Raw genomic sequence first — 24,093 nt, forward strand, 5'->3', positions numbered from 1 at the left:
TACTGCAATAATAATAATTGTAATAATAATAAGAAGCATCATCATCATCATCATTAATAAAATGGTACTACTGCTAATAACACTACTATTAGTACCACTACTACTGCCTAATAATAGGCTATTATTATTCTTAATCATAGTAATAATAACATGACATTTCAGCAAAAAAAAATTACTGCTATTATTATTAATAGTGTTATTATTATTATTGTTGGCATTATTATTAGTGATAGTAGTAGTAGTGAGGGATAATCATCCTCCTGGTTCCCTGCTGTGCTTTCTATCCCTTGCCATGGAGTGCTTCTCTCTCTACTCCACACCGTGCTTGTGAATGTATTCCATCTGTTAGAGCTGCAGCCTTAGCGCCCCCTACCTGCGCGCTGACGCACTCCAGCTCTCACTGCTCAGCCCGTCTTCACCATTCATCTCCATCATCTACTGGGCTACCTTCAAAACCGCATACTAACACTAACACGCTGAATATTAGCGAAAGGAGTACACCACCGTTAGTAGTTAACGGGTTTAGTGCCCGTATGCGGCTTTTGAAGTTTGAGCGCAGCCCTGTCTTCCACACACAGTAAATATTAACTTCTTGTGTGGCTTAAATGAGTGGATTTTCATACTTTTCCTGCTCCGATTCTGCTTTGTGGTCGTGTTTTCGACTCTAGTAGCCTATTTTAATATCTAATAGACTAGTTTAATTCACAAATCACTCGCTTGTCTTTCCTTTTTCGCTTTATCTCTCCTGTCGAGTTCAAACAGTCACCTAAAAATCCCTCCGCGCTGCGCGGCTCGCTGACTCGCTCTCATACCAGCGGGAAGTAGATCCGGAGAAGAAGCGGAGTAATATTATGAGAGAGAGAGAGAGAGAGAGACGTGGGGGGGGGAGGCTCGCGCTGAGAGGCGAACTGCGCGTGAGTTGGTTTAGTGTCCGCGCGGAGAGCAGCAGAAAGGTACGATGCAGAAATGTGGAACTTATAAACTACAGGAAAAACCACCGAGCGAGGGACGATAGAACTGGAAAAAGGTACGGACGCGCGGTTTGTTCGTATTTTACGTGTTTTAAGACCAACTAAGACTCGTTTAGAGTTACAGATTTACTGAAAGGGAGTAAAACTTCTGAAGCGCGAGCTTTCCGCGTTTGTGTGGACGTTTAAACTGGCTGAAACTTTATTTGTTGCCAGTGAAATCAAAGGCGAAAGGCTGGTTGCTTCCTCTATTATCACTACTATTATTATCAATATTACTGCTAACTGTATATGATATGAACTCATTACTATTGTGGGCATATCTCGGGCTTTGTGAATATAGTTCTTGTGATCTGTATGTTAATAAAATGTTGATCACAAAAAAGCAAAGAAAAGCTGGTAAAGTGTTCGATCTGCGTCTTTAGGGTTGTTCTGTTGCTCCGTCGCTCGCGGATCAGTTTAAATCTGGTCCAGGTTGTTTTTGGCCGAGTTTATTGTTGGCTCGTGCGCAGTACCCCCATGCATCTGGCCCGCGAGGGTGAGGGGGGGGATGGGGACGCGGCTTTTGTCACCCAAATTTACTTTCAAAAGTGGATCTGCGCTCAAACGCTGCGTTGTTTGTGCGGTTTGCGTGTTTATTGCGTCCACACTACTGTAAAGTGCGGTTTTGCGGGAGAGAAGAAAGTTTGAATCAGCCTGATTTTCTTCAAGGCAGCTGGAGGAAGTTTTACAGGCTCAAACTGGGGGTTTGTTCAGCGTCGTGATTAAGCATGAGGATATAAATTGCCTAAATGCATTGTGGGTTAATGAATAGGTAGCCTAATTGAATTACCATATCCTGTCCATTTCAGATGGACTGGTCCACCAGGGTTACCAGAAAAGACCTTTTTTTCCAATCACTGCTCAGATCTAGATTGAACACATGTGATTTCTTACTCGGAGAGCTGGATCCACTTTTTCAGTGCTGTTTCTGTTGATTTCTTAGCATGAGCAAAAAAATTGGCCATGTATTGTTGAGCTTCATACCTGTTATTAATAGTTACCTGCAGACCAAACCATACATTAAAAGTGGAATTATGCAGATTTAAAACATAATTATGCGTAATTAAATTAACCGAGAAGTAAACAAAGTCATTCAGGGTGGTGTAAAATGCTCCGTTCCAGAGAAGCTTACTGGTCAGAATTGTTCACAGTGGTGGTGATAGGAACCAGACGTCTGAAGACTTTAATAGGTCTAAATGCTAACTCACATGAAACGGTTATGAAAGTGGTCTGACATACTGTTTTACAGTAGTTTTAGCCTACAATGTATTTTTTAGAACGCATTCATGCTGTAGTGGTACATGCAGGGCTTTATAAGGTAATAAAAAAAGCTTTTTTCCCCAGATATGCCACTATTTTACCACTATCAGCAATTTGTATGAAAAAGCTGTGAGGCTGGTCATTTTGGGAAACAAAATAGCCATATTTGTGTCACAGACATTGCTCCTATTGGTTTCTATTATCATCATTTTAAGAACTCATGTTAAAATACTCTGAATTACTCTGTGTACACCTCTCAGAAATGTTGAAATTTCCCTGTTTTTTGGTGCACCACATACAGTCCGCTGTCATTACTTAGTGTAAGAACGTGTAGAATGTGTTACTATAGTTGAATCTATGGACCTCATTTATTTCCGTGTAATGACTTTGAACCCATATCTCTGGGGAACTTGGAGTTCCAAGCTAAACAAGGTCTGAAGATTAAGAATCTCAGAACAGCTTATACCCACAACGGCTGGAGGAATGTGTATATTTGTGTATATCTAAGACAAATGCTCCCATCCTCCCAGAGTTCACTGCCGGTAATCGCTCACACTGTGTTCCTTTGCGGCGTCTGTTGAGTCTAGCAAGGCTGCAAGCGCAGACAGGGAGGAAACCAACGCTGCCACTACGCTCACTGCTACACTAATCATATCTGCTCCGCTAGGCTGGATCTGCCATTAACATTCGCTGCATTGGCTGGAACGTTTTATGAATGTTGAGCGATTGATTGTACAGCGTGTAGTGCTTGCTTGACCATCTGGTCTTATTTTCTAAAACCAGCCACCCCTTAATAAACAAAGTTCATGTTACAGATTGTTTGATTGAATTTATTACTTTTAATAACTGTAGCTATTTATTATGGAAATAAAGAAACTATATTGATGTTTATAATCAAAGAAGGTAGATTTCTCATCTATCTCCTCTTCTCTTCTGCAGGTGGTTTGGTGAAGTGCGCTCTGCAACCATGCAGAACCAGCTGACTTCGCTGCTGCTGGTGCAGCTGCTGCTCCTGTGCGGCTGTGCTCAGAACCAAGGGCTGGACACCACGTCTCTCCCACACTTCACTCATCCTTCTTACAATGCGACCATCTTCGAGAACTCTGCTGCTAAGACCTACTTGGAAAGCCAGGTTAAAATGGGCATCTACATCACAAACCCCTCTTGGGAAATACGGTACAAAATTGTGTCGGGCGACAACGAGAACCTTTTCAAAGCCGAGGAATATCAGTTGGGAGACTTTAGCTTTTTGCGGATAAGGACCAAAGGAGGCAGCAGTGCCATTCTTAATCGGGAAGTGCGAGACCACTATTTGCTCACGGTCAAAGCTGTGGAAAGGAACTCAAACGCAGAGGCCCGGACACGGGTCAGGGTTCAGGTACTGGACACCAATGATCTTCGACCACTGTTTTCTCCCACCTCCTACAGCGTATCCCTGCCCGAGAACACCGCGATCCGCACCAGCATAGCCAAGGTTACAGCAACGGATGCTGACATCGGTACGAACGGAGAATACTACTATAGCTTTAGAGAGTGGACCGACATGTTTGCAGTCCACCCCACGAGCGGTGTGGTTACACTTACTGGGAAGCTAGATTACTCAGAGACGAAGCAGTATGAATTGGAGATATTGGCGGTAGATCGTGGTATGAAACTGTATGGGAGCAGTGGGTTTAGTAGCATGGCTAAACTCACGGTACGAGTGGAGCAGGCTAATGAGCATGCTCCTGTCATCACTGCTGTTACCCTGGCACCTTCAGATGCTGACAAAGACCCTACTTACGCCATAGTGACTGTTGAGGATGATGACCAGGGTGCTAACGGCGAGATAGCATCTCTTAGCGTGGTAGCAGGAGACCCATTACAGCAGTTTAGAGCTATGAGGACCAGTCCTGGCAGTAAGGAATACAAAATTAAAGCAGTGAAGGAAGTTGACTGGGATAGTCAGCCTTACGGTTACAATCTCACTCTGCAAGCTAAGGACAAAGGTAGCCCACCTCAGTTTTCCTCTGCTAAAGTCATCCATATTACATCCCCACAGTTCAAAGTAGGGCCTCCTAAATTCGAACAAGCTGTTTACAGGGTGAATGTAAGTGAATTTGCTCCACTGCACACACCTGTTGTGATGGTCACAGCTGTGCCAAAGTATCCCCAACTAAAGTATGCTTTCAAACAAAAATTAGACAAAAATCACTTTGCAATCAACCCTGACACTGGCTTAATCACCACAGCTGGCCCCATCCATGCTGATTATTTGCCCCGATATGAGCTAGACGTTATTACTAGTGACAAAAAAGTAGCCACTAAAGTTATCATTGATGTGATTGACGTTAACAATAATGCTCCAGAGTTTGAGCAGTCATCTTATAAAGCCAGTGTTGATGAAAACATGCCTGTAGGCACTAGTGTGCTAACAGTAAAAGCCACTGATTTAGACAGTGGAGAGAATGGTTATGTTACATATAGCATAGCTAATGTAAACCCCCAGCCTTTTGTTATCGACTACTTCTCTGGTGTCATCAGCACCTCAGAGCAACTAGATTACGAATTGATGCCAAGGATTTATAATTTACGTGTGCGAGCATCAGATTGGGGTGAACCTTTTCGCCGCGAGGTGGAAACACAGGTCATGATCACCCTCAGCAATCTGAACGACAACAAGCCACTCTTTGAAAACGTGGACTGTGAAGTGACCATTCCCAGAGACCACGGCACCGGAGAACAGATCACAACCGTGTCAGCAATTGATGCCGATGAGCTTCAGCTGGTCAGGTATGTGATAAAAGCCGGCAATGACCTGAATTTGTTTGAGCTGAACCCCAACTCGGGTGTGCTATCTCTGAAGCAGTCCCTTAGCGAGGGTGAGGCGGCCAAGGTGTCCTTCCACAGCTTGCAAATCACCGCCAATGATGGAGAACATGAGACTCTGCCAATGTTCTTGAACATAACTGTCATCACGGCGCGTAAACCAGTTCAAGTCAAATGTGTTGACACTGGTGTAGCAACTATGCTGGCGGAAAAGCTGCTGCAAGGCAGCAAGATCCACAGCCAAGGGGAACCAGATGAGAACTTCTTAGACATCCATGCCATCAACCGTGTTGCGCCTCAGTTTGCAGACTCCTTCCCCAGTGTTGTCGAGGTGAAGGAGGACCTGCCAGTTGGTGCTCGGATTGTGCACTTGAGTGCTTCAGACTCAGACAGTGGTTTCAATGGGAAACTCGTTTATGTTATATCAGGTGGCGACACAGAGAGCCGGTTTGTTGTTGATATGGATGATGGTTGGCTGAAGGTGTATGCTCCACTTGACAGAGAAACAGCCGATCACTATACACTCAATGTTACTGTGTACGATCTTGGACTACCTCAGAAGTCGTCATCACGCCTGCTGGATGTCAAGGTTACAGATGCTAATGACAACAGCCCACAGTTTCTGCAAGACTCATATTCAGTGGAAATAAGTGAGAACACAGCTGTGGGCACTGAGATCATTCAAGTTGAGGCTAAAGATAAAGACCTTGGAGAAAATGGTGTTATCAGATACTCTATATTGGCAGACACTGATCAGTTTGCCATTGATGAGGAGACTGGAGTTGTTACAGTCAAAAAGCTGTTAGATCGTGAAGTTCAGTCGGGATTTGTGCTTAGGATAGCAGCCCGTGACCAGGCTACTGTTGAGCCTCAACTAGTGACCACTGTGTCGCTTAAAATCAATCTGGAAGATGTCAATGACAATCCCCCAAAATTCATTCCCCCCAGTTATCGGGTAAAGGTCCGTGAGGACCTACCTATTGGTACAGTTATAATGTGGCTGGAGGCTCATGATCCTGATGTTGGGCCATCAAGTCAGATACGATATAGTCTTGTGGACAATGGTGAGGGAAAATTTGAAGTAGACAAACTGAGTGGCGCAGTGCGAATCGTGCAGAATCTGGATTATGAGAAAAAGCAGGTTTACAGTCTTGTTGCGAAGGCTAAGGACAAAGGCAAACCAATTTCCTTGTCATCAACCTGTCACATTGAGGTGGAAGTGGTTGACGTGAATGAGAACCTGTATCGTCCGTGGTTCCCGTCATTTGTGGATAAGGGATTTATCAAAGAGGATGTGCCAATTGGAACATCGGTCATGAAAGTCACGGCTCAGGATGAGGACAAAGGTACAGACGGGGAGATCCGCTACTCCATTCGGGATGGATCTGGTCTGGGGATCTTTGCCATCGATGAAGAAACCGGTGAGTTGCTTTGCTTTGGTTGCTTTGCTCTGAATAGATGTTTTGCTTTACTGTTCAGGTCTAGCTCAAATGTGGAATGTGGAAGGAGGGTGTGAGTGAATCTTTATTATGTCTAGCCATGAATATTTCATGAAACAAATCGCCTATGCATGAATCTGAGCGGTGATACAGCAGAATGTGCATCTGTGGTGTTAGCAAGTAGATTTTGTGTGTGGAGGGGCTGGAATTTTTTCCAGCTCATTGTTGGTCAGGTGCACATGCAGGTTGGTTGTTGGCTGCAGGAATTTGTTGAGTAGCATCATTTGGTTTCTTGGTGTAAGGAGACAGAATTGATGGCAGGAACAGATGGAGCAGCTGTCTCTCAGACGTGCCGTAAACATTCCAAGCTAGTTGCCTTGGTTTTAAGAGGATTGCTGTGCACTTCCCCCGCCTTCTTGCCAACTCTCTCCCTCAACCCCCCCAGTCCCACCTACCTTTTTCCTTCAGTTTTTTTTTCTTCTTTTCCTCCTCCATACTCCACATACTTTCAAACTGCACATATGATTTAGGTATCTGGGCCAGCGCTTGTTGGAGTTCATTGGTCTACTCTGTAAGTTTGCATAGAGGAGCTTTTGCTGTTTGAACCAAAACCCATTTCTGTGGCAGAAGTCAAGATCTGGCCTCATTACCGCCACACAAAGAAAGTATTAATACCTCTCTCAGTTGGCCATGGTCCATGCAAGCACCTGTGCCAAAAAAAGCTTAAAATAAGCAGTCTGGAATTCCAACGGTCACTTGACTCAGAGCAACACTGCCACCCAGTCTTTCCAAGCCCTACGTTTGCTGCATACAGCCAGCCCTCCTCTTTAATATGTACTGAATTTCTAACTTGTGGCTTAATGTGGGCTTCTGCCTTTTTCCAAAAATGTATTTCTGTACCGCAGCGTACATAATTAATGTACAAATGGGCCCATGAAAATGTCATACATAAAACATAAGCTTTTTAGCATGCATGCACTCTGTGGTCTGGACTTCTGCAGAACGTCGTTTTTGAAAAGTTTACTCTGAACTAAGTCCTCCGCTCTAAGAAAAAGTATGTATTAAATTAAGCATTCATTTAGTTGAAGGTGGAGCAGGGCACTTTATTAAGGTGGATAAATTAGCTGTGGCTGTTAGGCATCCCTGTAGGGAAATCTCACTTTCTGTGGTGGTAAATTTAGCATGACAGGATGCGCTGGCGTGGGGTTCTTCCCCTACAGGACCATCTGCCAGTCATTGTGTTCGCCCCAGTATTATGGAGATTGTGCTCGGTCTCATTCAGATGATGTGACATTATTGATCATTTGCACCTCTTTTGTTCAGAGTCTCTTTCTCTGTTTTGGAGAAGAGGAGGGTTTAACTGGTCCCAGATTAGAGAGACAGGGAGAAGAATAAAGCAACTTGTGCAAAATTGTTTCTTTGATCCAATTTAATACTCAGCTGAGATTGGTTTAAACTTGGCTGCAAATCCAGTCTGCAAAAACATGATTAAGCCTGCCTGGAACGTTAACTCTTTTGCAGCCCAACACTGTTTGGTATCTTTCACGAGTGTCAGTGTTTTTCTGCCAAATTTGCCAGCTCCTCCCAAAGGTCCACATAGGGAACTTATCATTTATGCATTTCGATTGCAACCAATAAATGATCTCTGATGCCTCTCAAAAGCTCAGTGCTTATGGTTAAGACTATAGTTTAATGCTTTAGAATATTAATTTTGAAATTTGCACCAATGTTTCTTTTTTTCAGCGGTTGAGATGTAAAGTTATTCAGGATGGTTTGATATGAAACATATCATTGTAAAGTCACATTCTAACTGGGATTGTCTTGACAGTGTCGGTGACAGGAACTGAGGTTTGTGATGTTTATGGCCAGTGAACTTGTATTTTGAGTTTTATATACAATGTTGATAATGGTATAAAAGTGGTAAATTTGGAAAAATAAGCTTTCTTTGGGTACTGTCTTGCCTTACATCAGCTTTCATGTACATATCTACCATGATTGTATACAAAATCATTAATTTTAGGCCAAAATCCTACTTCAAAAATGAGGTATTCATGCAATCCAACAAAATATATGAATTTTGAAATAAAGCATGCCCATTTTTAAGTATGTCACATAATTGATTCGCCAGCATGCTTGTAATACATCTCAATCACAGTGTGTAAAATTATAATCACAATAATAGTATTTTGTTCATAACAATCTTAGTTTTGAAACTGAATTTTCCTTCAGTGTGCCGATAGGTGCTCAAATTAGTGGGCTGCCCACTTACATAGCTGACCTCGATATATTTAGCTGGGCGTGACACTCGAGTAGTAGTCTGGCCGGCACCTCCTTTAACCCAAAAAGATGCAGGTCACCAGGAGCACCTGACCTGGTCTTCCGCCCTCGGTGACCTCAGTGATCTATGAGTGCTGTCAGGGTTTGGGTTGTCTTACATTGAGCTCCATTGTTCTGGATCACAGCCAGGGCTGGTGGCAAAGTAAATATGCCTGAGGGTAGAACAGCTCCCTGTGGGACAGAGATTAGACGAGAGTCTAAACTGGAGATGCTGGGAACGGTAGAGGAGGGGCTAAAGGTACCATGAGTGGCCTAGAGATTACATTTCAAATAAGGAATCAATCTCAGCATGTAGGCTGAACGGGTAGCCCCTTGGTATTTGATTGTGATATTATTAGCACCAAGAAGTGTAATATGAAGTATAACTGAACTGTGAATTAAAAAAATATAATTAAAAAAAGTACTATGGCAGCTGTTCATGGTACTATAACTGTAAAAACTTGGCAAGTCAGGTCTACAATTATGTATTTTCAGAGAAACTAAGCAATATACAGAGTGCAAAAGCTTTTCTTTTCCATCCTTAATGGTGCACTAGGTCTCAAGAGATGGTCATTTGGCATTCAGCTCAGCACTGTTTTGTTAGCGCAGGCTGACAGAATTAAAAACTCAGAACTGCTTTAAAAAGTCGCCTAAAATGGGTCATTAAAATGGGAACAAACTAACAAACATACTATGCATATCTGCAATTTAAAAAGATGGTGTGATTGCCAGAGGCTGCTAAAATCTCGCTTTGTGAGCATAATAAAGCAAATTTATAGTTTCCCTCTTACCCCACACCTTTGGTTTCCAAAGTCTGCTTTGTTAGTTTTGGAGTTATGAGACTAGCTAAAATGTAATAGAAGCTCACAGTGCTTAAACTAAAGCTTATAAAAAGTACAGACTAAGGCCTGAAAATGGTTGCTACTACTGTTTTAGCTGTGCAGTGTTTGTTCTTATTTATACATAAAAATCTAAAAATAAAAAGTATGTTGTTACGCTAAAAACATTAGCAGCAGCCATCTTGAAGGCAAAATTTTGCTTGTCCATTTTTATATAAATCAGTATCGACTCAGTGCCAGAAATCATCATTTACTTAAATCACAGAATGAGACAAGCACGAAGCTAACTGGATGCTAATTACTTTGATTATTTATACTGTTATCCATTTCGATAGATAACAGTATGTCATACAGAGACACCAACCAGAGAGATTGTAACACAGCTTACACAGTTTACGGGTCATTCTACAGAAACGTCCACTTTTCTATCTATCCACAGGAGTCACTGGTGTTACTGATCCTCACTGGTGTTACACATTTGAAAGGGAACACCAGAGACTTTTTTAATGAACAATGCATTTTACAAAACGGCTGCTACAGAGCATCAAACCACATGTTGTCAATCATGGAATATCCACTAAAATATGTAATTTAATCCATTTGTCAAGTGATGTCATCAGTGTGATTTTATTCCAAAATAAGAGATTTTTTGTTACGCGGTAACACCAGTGACACGACTCCTGGGGACAATAACTTTCATTATATATTTTATAATATTTATTTGGCATTTATTTTCTTTGACATTTAATTTATATATTCCATTGTCATGTATAGATTATTGTAGTTAAAATAGCAGAAAAAACATGTTTTTTACCTCAAAATATGGCCTCAGCCTTCACACATGACTGTGAGGACGAGCTCTTCTGTGGTGCTTGGAATTCTATTTAATTGATTTAAAAAACCAATATTGCTGAATTGAGGCTCAAGAAGGTATAATTGTCAAAATAACATTGTTTTATTTTAATATATAAATAAATTGTAACCCTAACATGTTTTTTAAGGTGTAATATATTCGTAAATGCTAGGGACACAAAAATGGACGTTTCTGTAGAATGACCCTTACACAGTGCTAACTGGATGCTAATCGCTTCTGTTACTTGTTAGCTACATTAGCCTCGTAGCTCCAATCCAAAACTACAGCACCGAACATGCCTTGTCAGGTCAACTGCATTTAAAGTAAGGCGTAAAATTGTCTAAATTCAGAAAACTGTTGCTTTAGGTTTAAGCTTTTTTGGCACTCCTGCTTTCTTTGTCTGTTTATTTCTCTCGCCTTGCCATTCCTGAAGTTATGCCAGTGACGGGGGTGTAGAAAGGAATGCGCTTAAGTGAAACTCCCTGTTTGGTTCAACTTTAGCATCTCGTTAGCGTTAGCCTCACATCTGTGGCTCTCCTTCTCCTCCACATAGGGACCTGTGGCTTTGCTTGTTTTATATTTAGTCTGCCTGCGCATGTATTTAAGGACAATAAATGCCGCCCTCGAAAACCATGTAGAAGCTCGCTTTTCCTGCGTCAGGAAAAGGCTTGCTAATTTGTACCCGTGCACCAGAGATAAGATTAGCCTCGCTGCTAACCCAAAATTGTTACTCCGAGATTTTGTCCCTGTCTCAGTTCCCTGTCTTTTTTCTGCTCTTCCTGACGCCGCTGGCCCAAGGCGGCGGAGATTTGCAGAGTGTATGAGTCTCCGGCGGTGATGTTTACCATCTCCAGATTGCACAAACACACTGATAGCTGGGGGGGCATGTCGAGCCTCTGTGAGACCCCCTGTGTGTGGACCCAGGCTAATTTCAGCCCTGCTGTGCGTGCGCGTGTGTGCGGGAGCGCCAGTTAGGGGATTGATTTTGTGTGTGTGTGAGTTAGGCTGAGAATTGATGTGTGTGTGGGGGTGTGTGTGAGTGTGTTCAGACACTGCTTCCCAAGTAATTGAGTTAATAGAGGCCTCACGCACTCGCCCAGGATAAAGGGTTTGCCGCAAATCTGATTGATGTTGCCAGAGCCACGCAATGAATCTGGCGCCTTTTACTGCTTAATGCCCTCGTGGCAAAGGAACAAGCGAAAAGGCTGCTCCAAACCACACCTCGCAAATCACAGGGAGCGCTACAGTGAAGCACAAAGACGGTTTACAAAAGCCTAATGGCTGGAACTGCCTGGAGTCTGCAGTGTAAACTTGCAGTGGTGTTACAAGAATCGTTTGGTTAAACATCGAATTTGGCAGTTTTCCTTTTTATATCCAAAGTGTAGTCGAGCCAAGACCTGTTTGGTGTCCAGAGTTTGCTTCCTTAGTTTTACACTGAAGCTACGTGGCTAATGTAGCTAAGAAATAATGGCCAAAAGTATGTCAGATAGTTACAATGGTAGTAGCAGCCGCCTTGTGGCCTGAATTCTGCCAGCGGTTTTGTCTTTTTTGTAGATGTTTTTATAGATGTATGTTAAACAAAAAGGTCTACTCAGCATGGATTGAGGGATGGTCAACACTGTCACAATCATTAATTTTATCTGACAAATCTTACTTATGTAAATAAATACAAATGAAAGTTAGTCTTTTGGTGATTGTATGCAATGACTGAAGTACAAGCCTAAACTGGCTATCTTCTTGCTAGCTTTCAATACATAGTAGCCTGCAACTGATGACCAAAACATTTCAAGCTCAAATAAACAAATATGTGGTTGGTATAGTGAAGTGAGTAGTGGTTGGTATAGTGAAGTGAGTAGTGGTTGGTATAGTGTTATGGGTAGTGGTTGGTATAGTGAAGTGAGTAGTGGTTGGTATAGTGTAGTGGGTAGCAGTTGGTATAGTGTAGTGGGTAGTGGTTGGTATAGTGTTGTGGGTAGTGGTTGGTATAGTGTAGTGGGTAGTGGTTGGTATAGTGTTGTGGGTAGTGGTTGGTATAGTGTTGTGGGTAGCAGTTGGTATAATGTAGTGGGTAGTGGTTGGTATAGTGTAGTGGGTAGCAGTTGGTATAGTGTAGTGGGTAGTGGTTGGTATAGTGTAGTGGGTAGTAGTGGGTAGAGGTTGGTATAGTCTAGTGGGTAGCGGTTGGTATAGTGTAGTGGGTAGTGGTTGGTATAGTGTAGTGAGTAGTGGTTGGTATAGTGTTATGGGTAGTGGTTGGTATAGTGTAGTGGGTAGTGGTTGGTATAGTGTTATGGGTAGCAGTTGGTATAGTGTTATGGGTAGCAGTTGGTATAGTGTTGTGGGTAACACCTCTGCCTTCTATGCTGTAGACTGGAGTTCAATCCCCACCTGGGTAATCACCCTACACTATACTAATAAGAGTCCTTGGGCAAGACTCCTAACACTACCTTCAGCTACCTGTGTAAAAATCAGATAGTCTGCCGAATGCCATAAACATTTCTCATTGCTGTACATCTTATAGCACCAGTCCAAAGTCATACCTTTTCATTTTTTTGTATTTGTAAGACTCAAAATGTCTCCGAAAATTTCGGTTTTCTTTTGCATACACTTACATGGATGGCAAATTAGTGTGCACTCTTATTCAGAGCAACTTTCAAAAGTGCTTTGTTGTCTTCTCAGAGAACGTATCCCAGCTAGTACAAATAAGTTAAGAGTCCAAACTACCCTCTAGCTAAGACTCTATATATAAGTGCTATATATTGCATTTCAATAAGTACTTAGATTTACTCACATGTACTTGCCTTATTGCATATGTGAACGCTAACGGCCAGAAATCAGCTAATTGCAATCAGGCAATTATGTAAAATTTGAGACAGGCATAAGTACGTGATGATTTAGGCTTGCAGTTTGCATGATGCTAAGCTGGGCTAATATGTTATGCTAATAAGCATCCTCTACTTGCTAGCCACATTAGCTGTGTAGCTGTACTAAAAGGAGCACCAAATATGGCTGATTGATTTTATTTGATATAGAATATTGTAAATTTGATTTTTCACCAAAACTGAGGAATGCGATGGCAGACCTAATGAGTAATAAATCTAGCACACATCCCCCTCATGTAGCATAGAGTGGTGGAGAGGTGTGTGCGAAAATGAGAGAAAATGCTCAACACTGGGTAACTTTGCTGGCTTTATTCAAATGCAGAGTTATGCAAATGGCCAATTTTAGCAATTCATTAGCTCTGTACTGGCGACAAGAAAGTCTGACCCTCAACACTGGGGGTCATGGCATTTTCATTTTGTTCAATTAAATGCCTTTTTCTTTTTCGTTTGACCCCTTTAGCCTGCCTTTTGCATGTGTGCTCAGACTTTGTGCACTCAGTTATGTATCTGATTCTTGTTTTTTTCCAGAGAACGTTTTTTTGGGGTTTTTTTGCTCTGTAATTAAGTCAGCTTGAACACTTAGCTGTAAGTGGAAGGGTTACGGAGCAAATAAGAGCCCCACTGTGAAGGATGAAGGGGTAAAAAAGAAAGCTCTCGTGGTTCTGGGTCGTCTCTAATGGAACGGCTTTCTAGTGTTTCAGATGGTGTTCGGATTTAACGTGGTTACCCTTTTGCGGAGAGGATAATGTATGCGCTGCCATTCCTCTAACACAGTGTCCTCCTTTGACAGAAAATGCCTTGTGTACTAGCTTGACACGTAACGACAAAATACCAGCAAGAGTGAGTTGTTTTTGCTTGTTAAAAATGCATCTACCACAAACACCCTCCCCCCAAAAAACCCCAACCCCGTCCCGAACTTTGCTGTGTCCCTCCTGCGGCCTTCCGCTGGGGAAAGAGAGAGAGAGGTAGAGCCATATTTCGGTGATGCCAGATAACAGAGGTATGCACTGGCTGCCTTGTTTTTTCATGTTTGGCTGCCTCGACCATGGCCCGGGCAAAGGGGGGAGCATGGGAAAGGGACGGGGGGAGGGGTGTTACTATGGGAAGAGAGCGAGAGGTGGGCTTATCAACCTGGCTGTGATCTCACACAAAGGTCCTATTACAGTGAATAAAGGTGTAACAGTGTTTCTGAAGTTGTTGATTCAGCTGCCTTGATTTTGGAACTATAATATAGTAATAATTAACTAGAAAGGGAAAGTTTGTTAATGAACTTTAAGTTGGCTTGAAAAAGCCAGCTAATTACGTTAAACCATTAAAATGGTAAAAGACTGTTGATGGTTTCATAAACTGTTGCTTAGATGTTGCTATCTGGTTGCTATCCAAAAGTATCCAAAGTTCATTGAATTTGGTTGCTACCTTAAATGTACTGCCACCTTAAATTCAGTGCTACCTTAAATTTACTGGCACCTTAAATTCAATGCCACCTTAAACCCACTTTTTTTGTCTCAAAAGAAATTCTAGGACTGTTTTGAAACTTTTTGAAAATGTGGTTATATTGTCTGTATTTCGTTACCGTCTAAATAGTTCCAAGGCTTCGAGGAGAATCGAATGGTGGTGAAATTTGAGGTTCCTTAAAGAGTCATAATAAAATCGTTTTTGATGTCTGAGATTTTCAGACTTTCCTTTCTCAGAAAGGGTGAGAAAGAGGAACGGAGAAATGAAGGATCGGTCTTAGCCTGCGGGTTTGCTTTCATTGTCTGTTTCCCTCTTTCGTCTTTTTCTTTCCTTCTCCCTCTCCTCTCTCTCTCTCTCTCTCTCTCTCTCTCTCTTTCTCTCTCAGTCCGGCTCTCGGAGAGTTATTTCTCCACATTTCTTTTCCCAAAGGCCACGTGACTGACTCCGCGGAGTCTCTGCTTGGGCCGCGTTGCCAGGGCGACGGTGCTCCGGAATGCAGAGGGTGCAGGAGTTGATTGCAGGGTGCCAAATGAAAAGCACACTTTCCCTTGTTAACGTCGGGCCGTTTTGGGAGCAGTGTTTTAGGTGCCTTGCTCAGATGGCGCATCCCAATGCTCTTTCTTATGCTAATGTTGCGCTAACAAGGTCTAATCGAGTTGATGTGTATGAGTGTGAGAGTTCATCAAAGCCAAAAAAAGGACTTTTGTGGATAGTTCTTGGGAGTTTTGTGCCAAAGCCTAAAAGTCATCTTGTCCAATTCTGTTCACTTTGTATTCAAGCATATTTTCTAATAATATGACTTGCAAGCTCTTACACTGATACCCACATTCACTCTGTAGCCTTTGTACGCTAACAAGGGCTAATTGACTTGACGTGCACCAGTTTTTGAAAACAACAACTGAAAGTTTTTGCGAGTCTTGCGTCAAGATATCCTGCCTAAATCTGTAAGCGTAGACGGTGTTTATATTCATGCTAATATGACTACCTAGCTCTGACACCACCATTCTGCAGTTATTGTCTGCTAACAAAGACTAACTGCAAGAAAACAGTGTTGTGAGAGAAAAAAGTGAAAGGTTTGGAAGAAGTGCTGGACCACGTTAAGGTAGAAGAAAGTTCTGAGAATTCTTTTGTGAAGGTATAAAAGGCATCCTGCCTAAATCTGTAAGCTCAGACGGTGTTTATGTTCAAAGAAATGTTCTACTAATAAGACTGGCTCTTAATTTAATATCCACAATCCTTCTGCAGCCTTTGTGGGCTAACAAGCACTGACTGAAAGAAAAAAAGTTTTATGAGGGAAAAAGGTGGAAAGTTTGGGCAAATAGATCCAACTGCAAGTATTTGGGGGTTTTGCGCCAGTCAAAGCATTTCATCCAAGTCTGCTAAGCTATAATGAAGCTTTACTGCTAATGTGTATAGCGAGCTCTTACATTGATGTCCACAGTGTCTCTACAGTCTTTGCACGCTAACAAAAGCTAATCATGTTTGAAGTGGTGCACATTATAGCAAAAGGAATTCTGAGGCAAAGAAGTGTAAGATTTTTGGAAAGAGATCCAACTGAAAGTTTCTGGGAGTCTTGCGTCAAGGTGCAAAAGGCATCCTGCCCAGGCAAGTAAGCCTACATGGTGGTTATATTCAAAAGTATTTTCTGCTAATAAGACTAGCTAGCTTATAAACTGATAACCGCAATCCCCCTGCAGCCTTTGTGGGTTAACAAGAGCTAAATGAAAGGGGGAAAAAGGTGGAAAATTTCTGAGAAGAGATCCAACTGAAAATTTGTGGGAGTTTTGCATCAAAGAATAAAAGCATCCCATCCCAGTCTTTAGGTTATATTTACCGCTGTTATGACTAGCTAGCTCTTAAATTGATATCCACAATCCCTCTGTAGCCTTAGGCCATGATTCAGCGCTCTGCAATGAGAATTCCCATTATGCCAGACCGTATCTCCCACTGCCTGAGCTTATTCGGCGCCTTTTGATATCACGCTCTCCAGATCCCAACGAGAATCGAAAGTGAAGCGAGTGATAGTAGATGTAAACATGGCGGCAGGGCGAGCAGTGGTCTGCGCTAACCGCCGGTGCGGGACAAAGTGGCGTGATGCATCTCTTCCCAAAGTGTATGTGACTGCGCGTCAAAGCTAACTGGCACGTTAGCGCAGCGAGACGGAGGACAGGCCAGAACTTTCCCCCTCGATGCCAAATTGATCAGAAATGAAGATAAATGCTATTTATTTCACAGTTGCCTCACTGATCAAGACTAGATCATGAGAAGAGAAAATCGCAGCAGACGAGCATTAACTAATAGTAGAGGATGAGCAGTGTCTTAATGGTTGGTATGGAAACCTACTGCGGGCAAGTCTTGGCAGGAATGCGCTTTCCTGTTTAGGAGGGACTCAATTTGGCTCATCATGGACCGTCACTATAGGGCCGGTGTTAGCTGGCTAGGATTCGGTGCAGCTGGCCTGCAGACAACGGATAAGTGCACAGGCGTGTTTATTGTAACGACAAATATAAAGATGTAATTAGCAGCCAAGTGGAGAGTCAAACATCTGGCTTTTGAACCAAGCCGCTGTCCTATTCCCTGTGTTTTACTGGTGTGCCACCCTCCACCCTGCCACATTTTAAAACTCCTTTGATCCCCTCCTCACAGAAATACTCCAAGGAGCACCGGCTTATAAATAGAAAAGAGAGAGGAGGGGGAAAAGTGGGCCTTTCAAAATGTCAACGCAGCTCCCCTTTGAAACACACTCCCTCGCTTCACGGTCTTATCGCCCTCGCCGCAAGAGCAGGGAAAAAGGCGCTTTGGCACGAACTAGTGCGCTAACTCCACGGCCCTGCAGTAATACCTAGCAGCGCAGGCCGTGTGTCACTGGGCAGCTATTTCATGCTTCATAAAAATGTTGTGATAGCAGAAGACAGGCGGTTGTTATCAGAGGACGGGGTCCAGAGGCTGGGCCGGATTCAAGCCTCTAAAATAACCACGACGATACTGGCAGCGGCGGGTCCCGAGCCTTCTGCAATAACACTGGCTGTTCGGGACAATGTGCTATGTCTGGGCAAGTCCCAATAGAGCCTCTCGACTGGAAGTAACCGGCTAAAGTTGGCGGAAGAAACAGCGGGGAAGGGGGGGGTAAAAAGACAGCTTTCCACCAGGCATGTTCTAATTGCATCACTCCCTTTCATTCATTGAAGAACTTCCTCTCACAAGTCCCTCTTTTCCGCACTAGCCTCTGGTTTTTTGGCGCTGTAGGCCAGCAGATTTTCTTTTTCTCTTTATTTTTGTAGATATGCCATCTCATTGTGTATTTCCCAAGTCTCCAACACTTCGTTTGGCCCACGTTGATACTTGCTTGGGTTGGCTAATGCCATTACTGCTAAAAGGGACTTTGGGGTTATTTTTCCTGCCCCCACATCCTCTGTCTTTTTCGCTTTTAAAAGATAAGATTAGTGCGATATGCAGAGACACACTGCCCTGCATTGTTAAGCCAGCGAAATGAGTCTGTTCCGCCATTTTTTTCCACCCGCTGTGTCGTTTTTCCCCTGCGGCCAGCTGTTGCTGACGCTGGGAGCCTCTTAGCGGTGATGGCTGTGTACAGAAGGCACAGCGAAGCGTGAAGAGGAAACTGGGGGTCGACTCCAGAGGCTCGCTGGCCCGTAATCACTTGTGCAGGATATTCGGCAGATAAGATGGCTTTTGTGCAAAGTGCATATTTGTTAAAGTCATCAGCCACCAGCTTGATAACCGCTTCCTCAATCCACGCTCGAGTGCTGATAACCTCGGCCGTGCGAGATGGGTTTTTAGAGAGTTAGCGAGTTGTGTGGTGAGCAGGTCTAGTCAAGAAAGGTTCCTAACGGTACACTAGCGCTAATCTTCCTACGGGTCTAATAATGAATTCTTACAGCTTTTGCACACATCAGTTTTTCTCTGTCACGTCCCACAGCCTACGATAGCACTACTTTTCAAAGCAGTCTATATAAATTTTATGCTGTTGTAAAGCAGACTGGCACTAGCATACTCGCTAAGCTCGCGCAGAAACTTGACAAAGCCTTTGCTAGGTGGCTCTGGAGGCTGCTAAATGTTTTAAAAGTTTTCACACAGTGAGGAACTTTACTTTTTATAAACTCTGGGAATGAAGCCACAAATATGATCTAGGTTTGAGAGAGAAAAAGGATGAAGGCTAGAGGAAGCTTAGTTTTGGGTACCCTTCTAATACCCCCCCACCACCACCACCCCTCGTGCTCTGACAGAGGAATTTGAGCTATTTCTGCAGAGCGCTGGAAAAGAGAGGTGGAGGGAGGGAAAGAAAAAGAGAGAGAGAAAGAGAGAGAAAAGGAAAAACGCTGGGAAAGTTTATAGCGAGCACGTGAGCCCGAGGCCCGAGAAGCTTTGGGAATGCAGAAGAGGGGGAGTCAGGGAATTAGCCAGGCGAGTTCAAAGCCAAATCGTCGGACTTCTAACATGTAGACCAGGGGAATGCATATGTAAGCTGTGCTAACTGAGCCTCCTGCTACTCTTTAAGCCCCTGGTTCATTGCTTTTCTTCTTTTGTCTCGCCCTGCTGTTACTTTTACACATGTGCACCAAAGGCAGACGGTGCGAAAAGTCATAGGAATGCACCGAAATTTCGGCCGCTGTAATTGTCAGCCGTAAATCGCCAACAAGCGCCTTTTTGGTTTCTGTCCAAAAGAGTAAAAATGGTCCGAATGTGACCGAAAAACGTGTTTTTTTTCCTTTTTTCCCCTAAATCCTGCTACCCTTTAAGCTCCTGGTTCACAGCTTTTCTTCTTTTCTCTCGCCCTGCTGCTACTTTTGCACATGTGCGCCAGGGTAGACGGTGTGGAAAGTCTTAGGGATGCACTGAAATGCACGGCCACTGAAAACTGTCAGCCATAAATTCTAAATTGTGTTTTACTGTGTTTTCGTCCAAAAGAGTAAAATTGGTGATTGAAAAATGTTTTTTCCAGTTTTTACATTTTTCAAAATTTAAGCAGTATCAAAAATCAAAATACACTTTCTGCGGTCTAAATACAGTAAAAATGCTGACTGTTGTGACCAAAAAATGTATTTTTTTTTCAAAATTTTCCAAAAAGTTAAAACAAAGTGTCGAAATGCAGAGTAACACTTTACAAATCATCTAAATATAACGTGCGGCACTATTTTGTTTACTGTTCTGCACGATTACCACCAGCGCATATAGTATCTCAAACAACAGACACAAAGCAGTACTGCTCATTTTTGAAAGGTATAAAAAACAAAGGCAAACAAAATCCTATGTTGTCAGTCTTGGTTTTTGGCTCAGCTTCGTGTATGGGTGTATTTTTTGAAGAAAATCAGTCTTGTTTTCTTTTCAGTACATCACTATGATGCAGCCATAGGGTCAGTATCAGGATCTGGCCGGTCTGCTGCTCAATTTGAGGATGCTGGCAATCGTTTTGGACAAAATCAGAGGCTTAGAGTTATCATTGCATATTACATGTCGTTGTCCCCCTGCCAAAAAAGAAGCAGATGATATTGACTGGGATTTTGCTGTGGCTCCTTGCTATATGAAAATGAGAGCGTGGGGATAAACAGGATTTTACATATCATAATCCTCTTTTGACAACCCTGCTAATCTGTTTTTGGCTTTCTAATTTGGTGCAAATGCCAGCTTTTCATACGTATGCAATATGCACTCTCTCAGATTGAAGCCACTGCAGCAGAACACCCGCTCAAGTGTGTGTGTGTGTGTGTGTGTGTGTGTGTGTGTGTGTTTGCTTTCCTGTGGACTTACTTTTGTGTTTCTGGTTGCTTGTCTGTGTTCAGGGAGTCCATCTGCGTGAAGCAGTGACAGAGTTTCCATTCAAATTAGGGCAAACAATAATAGTGGAATCATATTGCTATTGACAGATAATTGCTCAAAAATAAAACATCCGTATCAGACGGTTTTTTAGATTTGTCAGATATTTCAAACTGAAATTTAATATTTTTATTGTACCCCAGTATACACATTTGTAACCTGACAGAAAAACATAATATTATAAATAATATTTCATGGTAATGCTAATCCAGGCAGGTGTAGTACCAGTTTGTACATACTAGAAATGTTAGTGTATCGGTATCGCCATCGGCAAACAGACACATGGAAAAGATATCGGGAAAGATATCGGCATCGGTCCGCAATTTGTAATTTGTAATTCAGATGTTTTGCAAAGTTGAAGCAAATTTGCAGTCAGTGAAGTAAAATGCACACCACTGTAACGCGCAGATTCCTGAAGATGACATCACATGTCTGCATCGTACAGCACGAGAGAAGTGTGTTGTCACCGTGAGTAGGGATTCTAACCCTTTTTAGGTTTCAGTAGCTACATATATCTATATACACACACACCCATTTTCTAAGCCGCTTATCCATCTGGGTCATGGGGGAAGCTAGAGCCTATCCCAGTGGTCATTGGGTGGAAGGCAGGAAACACCCTGGACAGGTCGCCAGTCCATATCGCCAGATATCGCTGCTGTTGGACCAAAATCTCCAAAATGGTAACTTTACAGGAGAAGGAAAAAACATACATTACTTTTGATGTAAGTCAATGGAACCAGAATTTTTTTTGAAGTGGTTTTAGTCTGATAAACTTTCCATAACATCCTGTTTTCTGCAGGGTGCTGATATAGTGACCTTTTTAACGTTAAACCCTAAAGAAGTCTTTTATGTACATACAACATATTACACATCACATAAAAACACATTTTGGCCAAACAAATTAAATATAAACATCATTTTAGCTGCACTAAACTGTTCTGTCCTGAATTGATTCATGTTTTTGCATCCATTTTCTCACAAGTGTAGATGCTACATTCTGTCAGGAACCCGAGTGGGTGACTCCAGCATGCCAGATTAACAACTAGGTAAAAAAGAGAGGAGAAGTAAAGAAAGAAGTAAAACTAAAGCAGAAATCTGTTGAAAGCAAACTGTGGGAACCCTAATGGGAAATCTGAGCTCGAGCAGTGGGAAGTCTGGTTCCATCAGGTTCGGACAAACATTTCAAGCTCTAGTATGTGTGTGTGTGTGTGTGTGTGTGTGTACAGTATAACACTGTTCTTACTGACTTACCACTAATCCTGCCCTTGTCTCATTAAAGGAGAAGAGAAAAGGAGAAAAAAGAGAGGGATAGTGGTCTGAGTCCCGCTGGGAGAGAAAATAGAGGCTCAGCTCGGCTTCTGATGCGGCAACTCCGTCCACTTAGCATTCCCATCATTACGGCCGGCCCCTCTCTCTCCTGCTGAGGCTCTGTTCACAGGTTGCTGAAGTCAGAGAGGCTGCTGTGGAAGTTGTCTGCTTGTTTTCCACACCAGCAGTTAGCGGCTAGCTCAGCTGTTGAGAGAGCCACAGCAGACCCAATCAAAGAACTAATTAAAGTGTAAAAATGCGTAGGTTTTCAAATGGATCAGGCTATTAATATTAATCAGGTACATTATTATTCAGGCACTTTTGGTCAGCATAAAATTCTCAGACTGTTTTCAGATGTGAAAGTTCAAGTGTATAGTCGGTTGTCTGCAGTACTGTGTAAATAGTTTCCCCATTCAAATGAATGAATTCAGTGTATTTCTAGAAGAGAAAAATAACTGAATTGAATCATTCTGACGTTTGAGAGTTCTCATTGCTTTGAATCACGTTGCAAAGAATCATAATTTAATCGATTCCTGTTGAAATTGAAGCTCTGTTAATGCACTGATGCATTGGCCAAATTTCACGATGCAGTGAATCATTTCTTAAAGAGCCGTTAATGAACCGAATCATTGAAAGATGTGAGACTTTGTGATGTGCTGAATACTTTTGAAAAGAATCGTTACCAGATTGAAATGTAGTAAGATTAAGATTTTTTGATGCACTGAATCATCTTATAAAGAATCATAATTGAACTGAACTATTGTGAAATTTTACATTTCATTATGCATTGAATCATAATTTCTTTAAGATTCATTAGTGAATTGAATCATTGTATCATGCAAATTCATGATATACTGAATCCTATTGAAGAATCCTATTAAAATTGAATCAATAAGAGATTCCTTGATTCGTTAGGAATCATAATCAAATTGAATCATTATAAATTTGAGATTTTTGATGCATTGAATCATTTTGTGAATAATTGTAATCGGATCTGAGATTTAAGATCATTTGATACATTGATTTACACTCATCATTTGATGCATTTCCTAAGGAATCAAAACAGTTGGTGGTCAAATGAGATTTGGTGATGCACTGAATGATTTCTTTAAGATTAATTAGTGAATAATTGAGAAATGAAAAGTGAGGATTTCACGTTACACTGAATCATATAAACAATCCTTTTTAAACTGAATCAATAAGAGATTCCTTGAATCATTTTGTAAGAAAATCACACTGAATCATTATACATTTGAGATTATTTGCTGCATTGAACCATTTTGTGAGGAGCCGAATCAGTTTGAATCACTGTCAGAGATTTTGAGCACTGGTGTTTTCCGCATTAGCGACAAGCTCGGCTTGTTGAGAAAGTGCGATGTTGGAGGCACTGAGGTAATTAAAGTGGACAGACTTGCACACACACACAAACTTCACACATGCACACACCTCCTTGCTAGGTCAGCTGTGTTGAATCAGTGTGAGCGGCTCCTTTCATTGTTCAGTTAGCGGCTCGGGCGGCTGTGAAAAGTCTCGCCCCGGGGCGAGAAAAAGCAACCAGACGAGTGAGAGAGAAAGAGAGAGACCTGTCGGATTTCTCCGTCATCGTTTTCTAGGCCCTGGGGGCAGATTTCACAACTTCCTTAACAACCGCTCATTTGAAGGAGTGGCTCAGAAGCAAGCTCAGCGCACACATTCTGCTAGGAAAGATTAGACGACGCAAAACGGCTTCGTTTCTCAATCTTATTTGTAGTCGGCGGCATTACATCTGGAGCTTGTTTGCAGATAAGGGGTTTAAAACGTAGGGGCTGCTTTAGTCAGTGTTTTGGAGGGGGGAAGGAAAGCAGGGCTTCCTTCAGAAACGGATTAACGACCACAATTAAAGCCTGAGAGCTGAAGAGCAGCCAAAGCCTTGTCAGAACAATGAGCAGATTAGCAGAGATCCACCGAAGTTCTCTGAGTCACAGTGAAATGGGTGGCATTGTAGTAGAGTGGGACTCAGTTAGCATAATAGTGAAGCTTTAAGCCAGTTATGAACCTGAAACATGACACAGTTTACTAGCGGTGGAGGAATACATCGCTCTGACATCGGCG

General features: G+C 42.4%; 1 protein-coding gene across 3 annotated transcripts in view; it reads left to right on the forward strand.

Annotated features, from left to right (window-relative positions):
• Positions 1–885: 885 nt before the first annotated feature.
• The window catches only part of fat1a (FAT atypical cadherin 1a), a 146,855-nt gene continuing 123,647 nt past the window's right edge, over positions 886–24,093 (forward strand). For all 3 annotated transcript variants that reach the window (XM_036583633.1, XM_036583631.1, XM_036583632.1), the window contains exons 1-2: positions 886–1,027; positions 3,210–6,499. In XM_036583633.1, the coding sequence (XP_036439526.1) occupies positions 3,238–6,499 (3,262 nt within the window). In that variant the 5' untranslated portion in view covers positions 886–1,027; positions 3,210–3,237. The remainder of the gene's footprint in view (positions 1,028–3,209; positions 6,500–24,093) is intronic.

The sequence above is a fragment of the Colossoma macropomum genome, unplaced genomic scaffold, assembly GCF_904425465.1.
Source record: "Colossoma macropomum unplaced genomic scaffold, Colossoma_macropomum, whole genome shotgun sequence".
In the NCBI taxonomy this organism is placed as follows: Eukaryota; Metazoa; Chordata; class Actinopteri; order Characiformes; family Serrasalmidae; genus Colossoma; species Colossoma macropomum.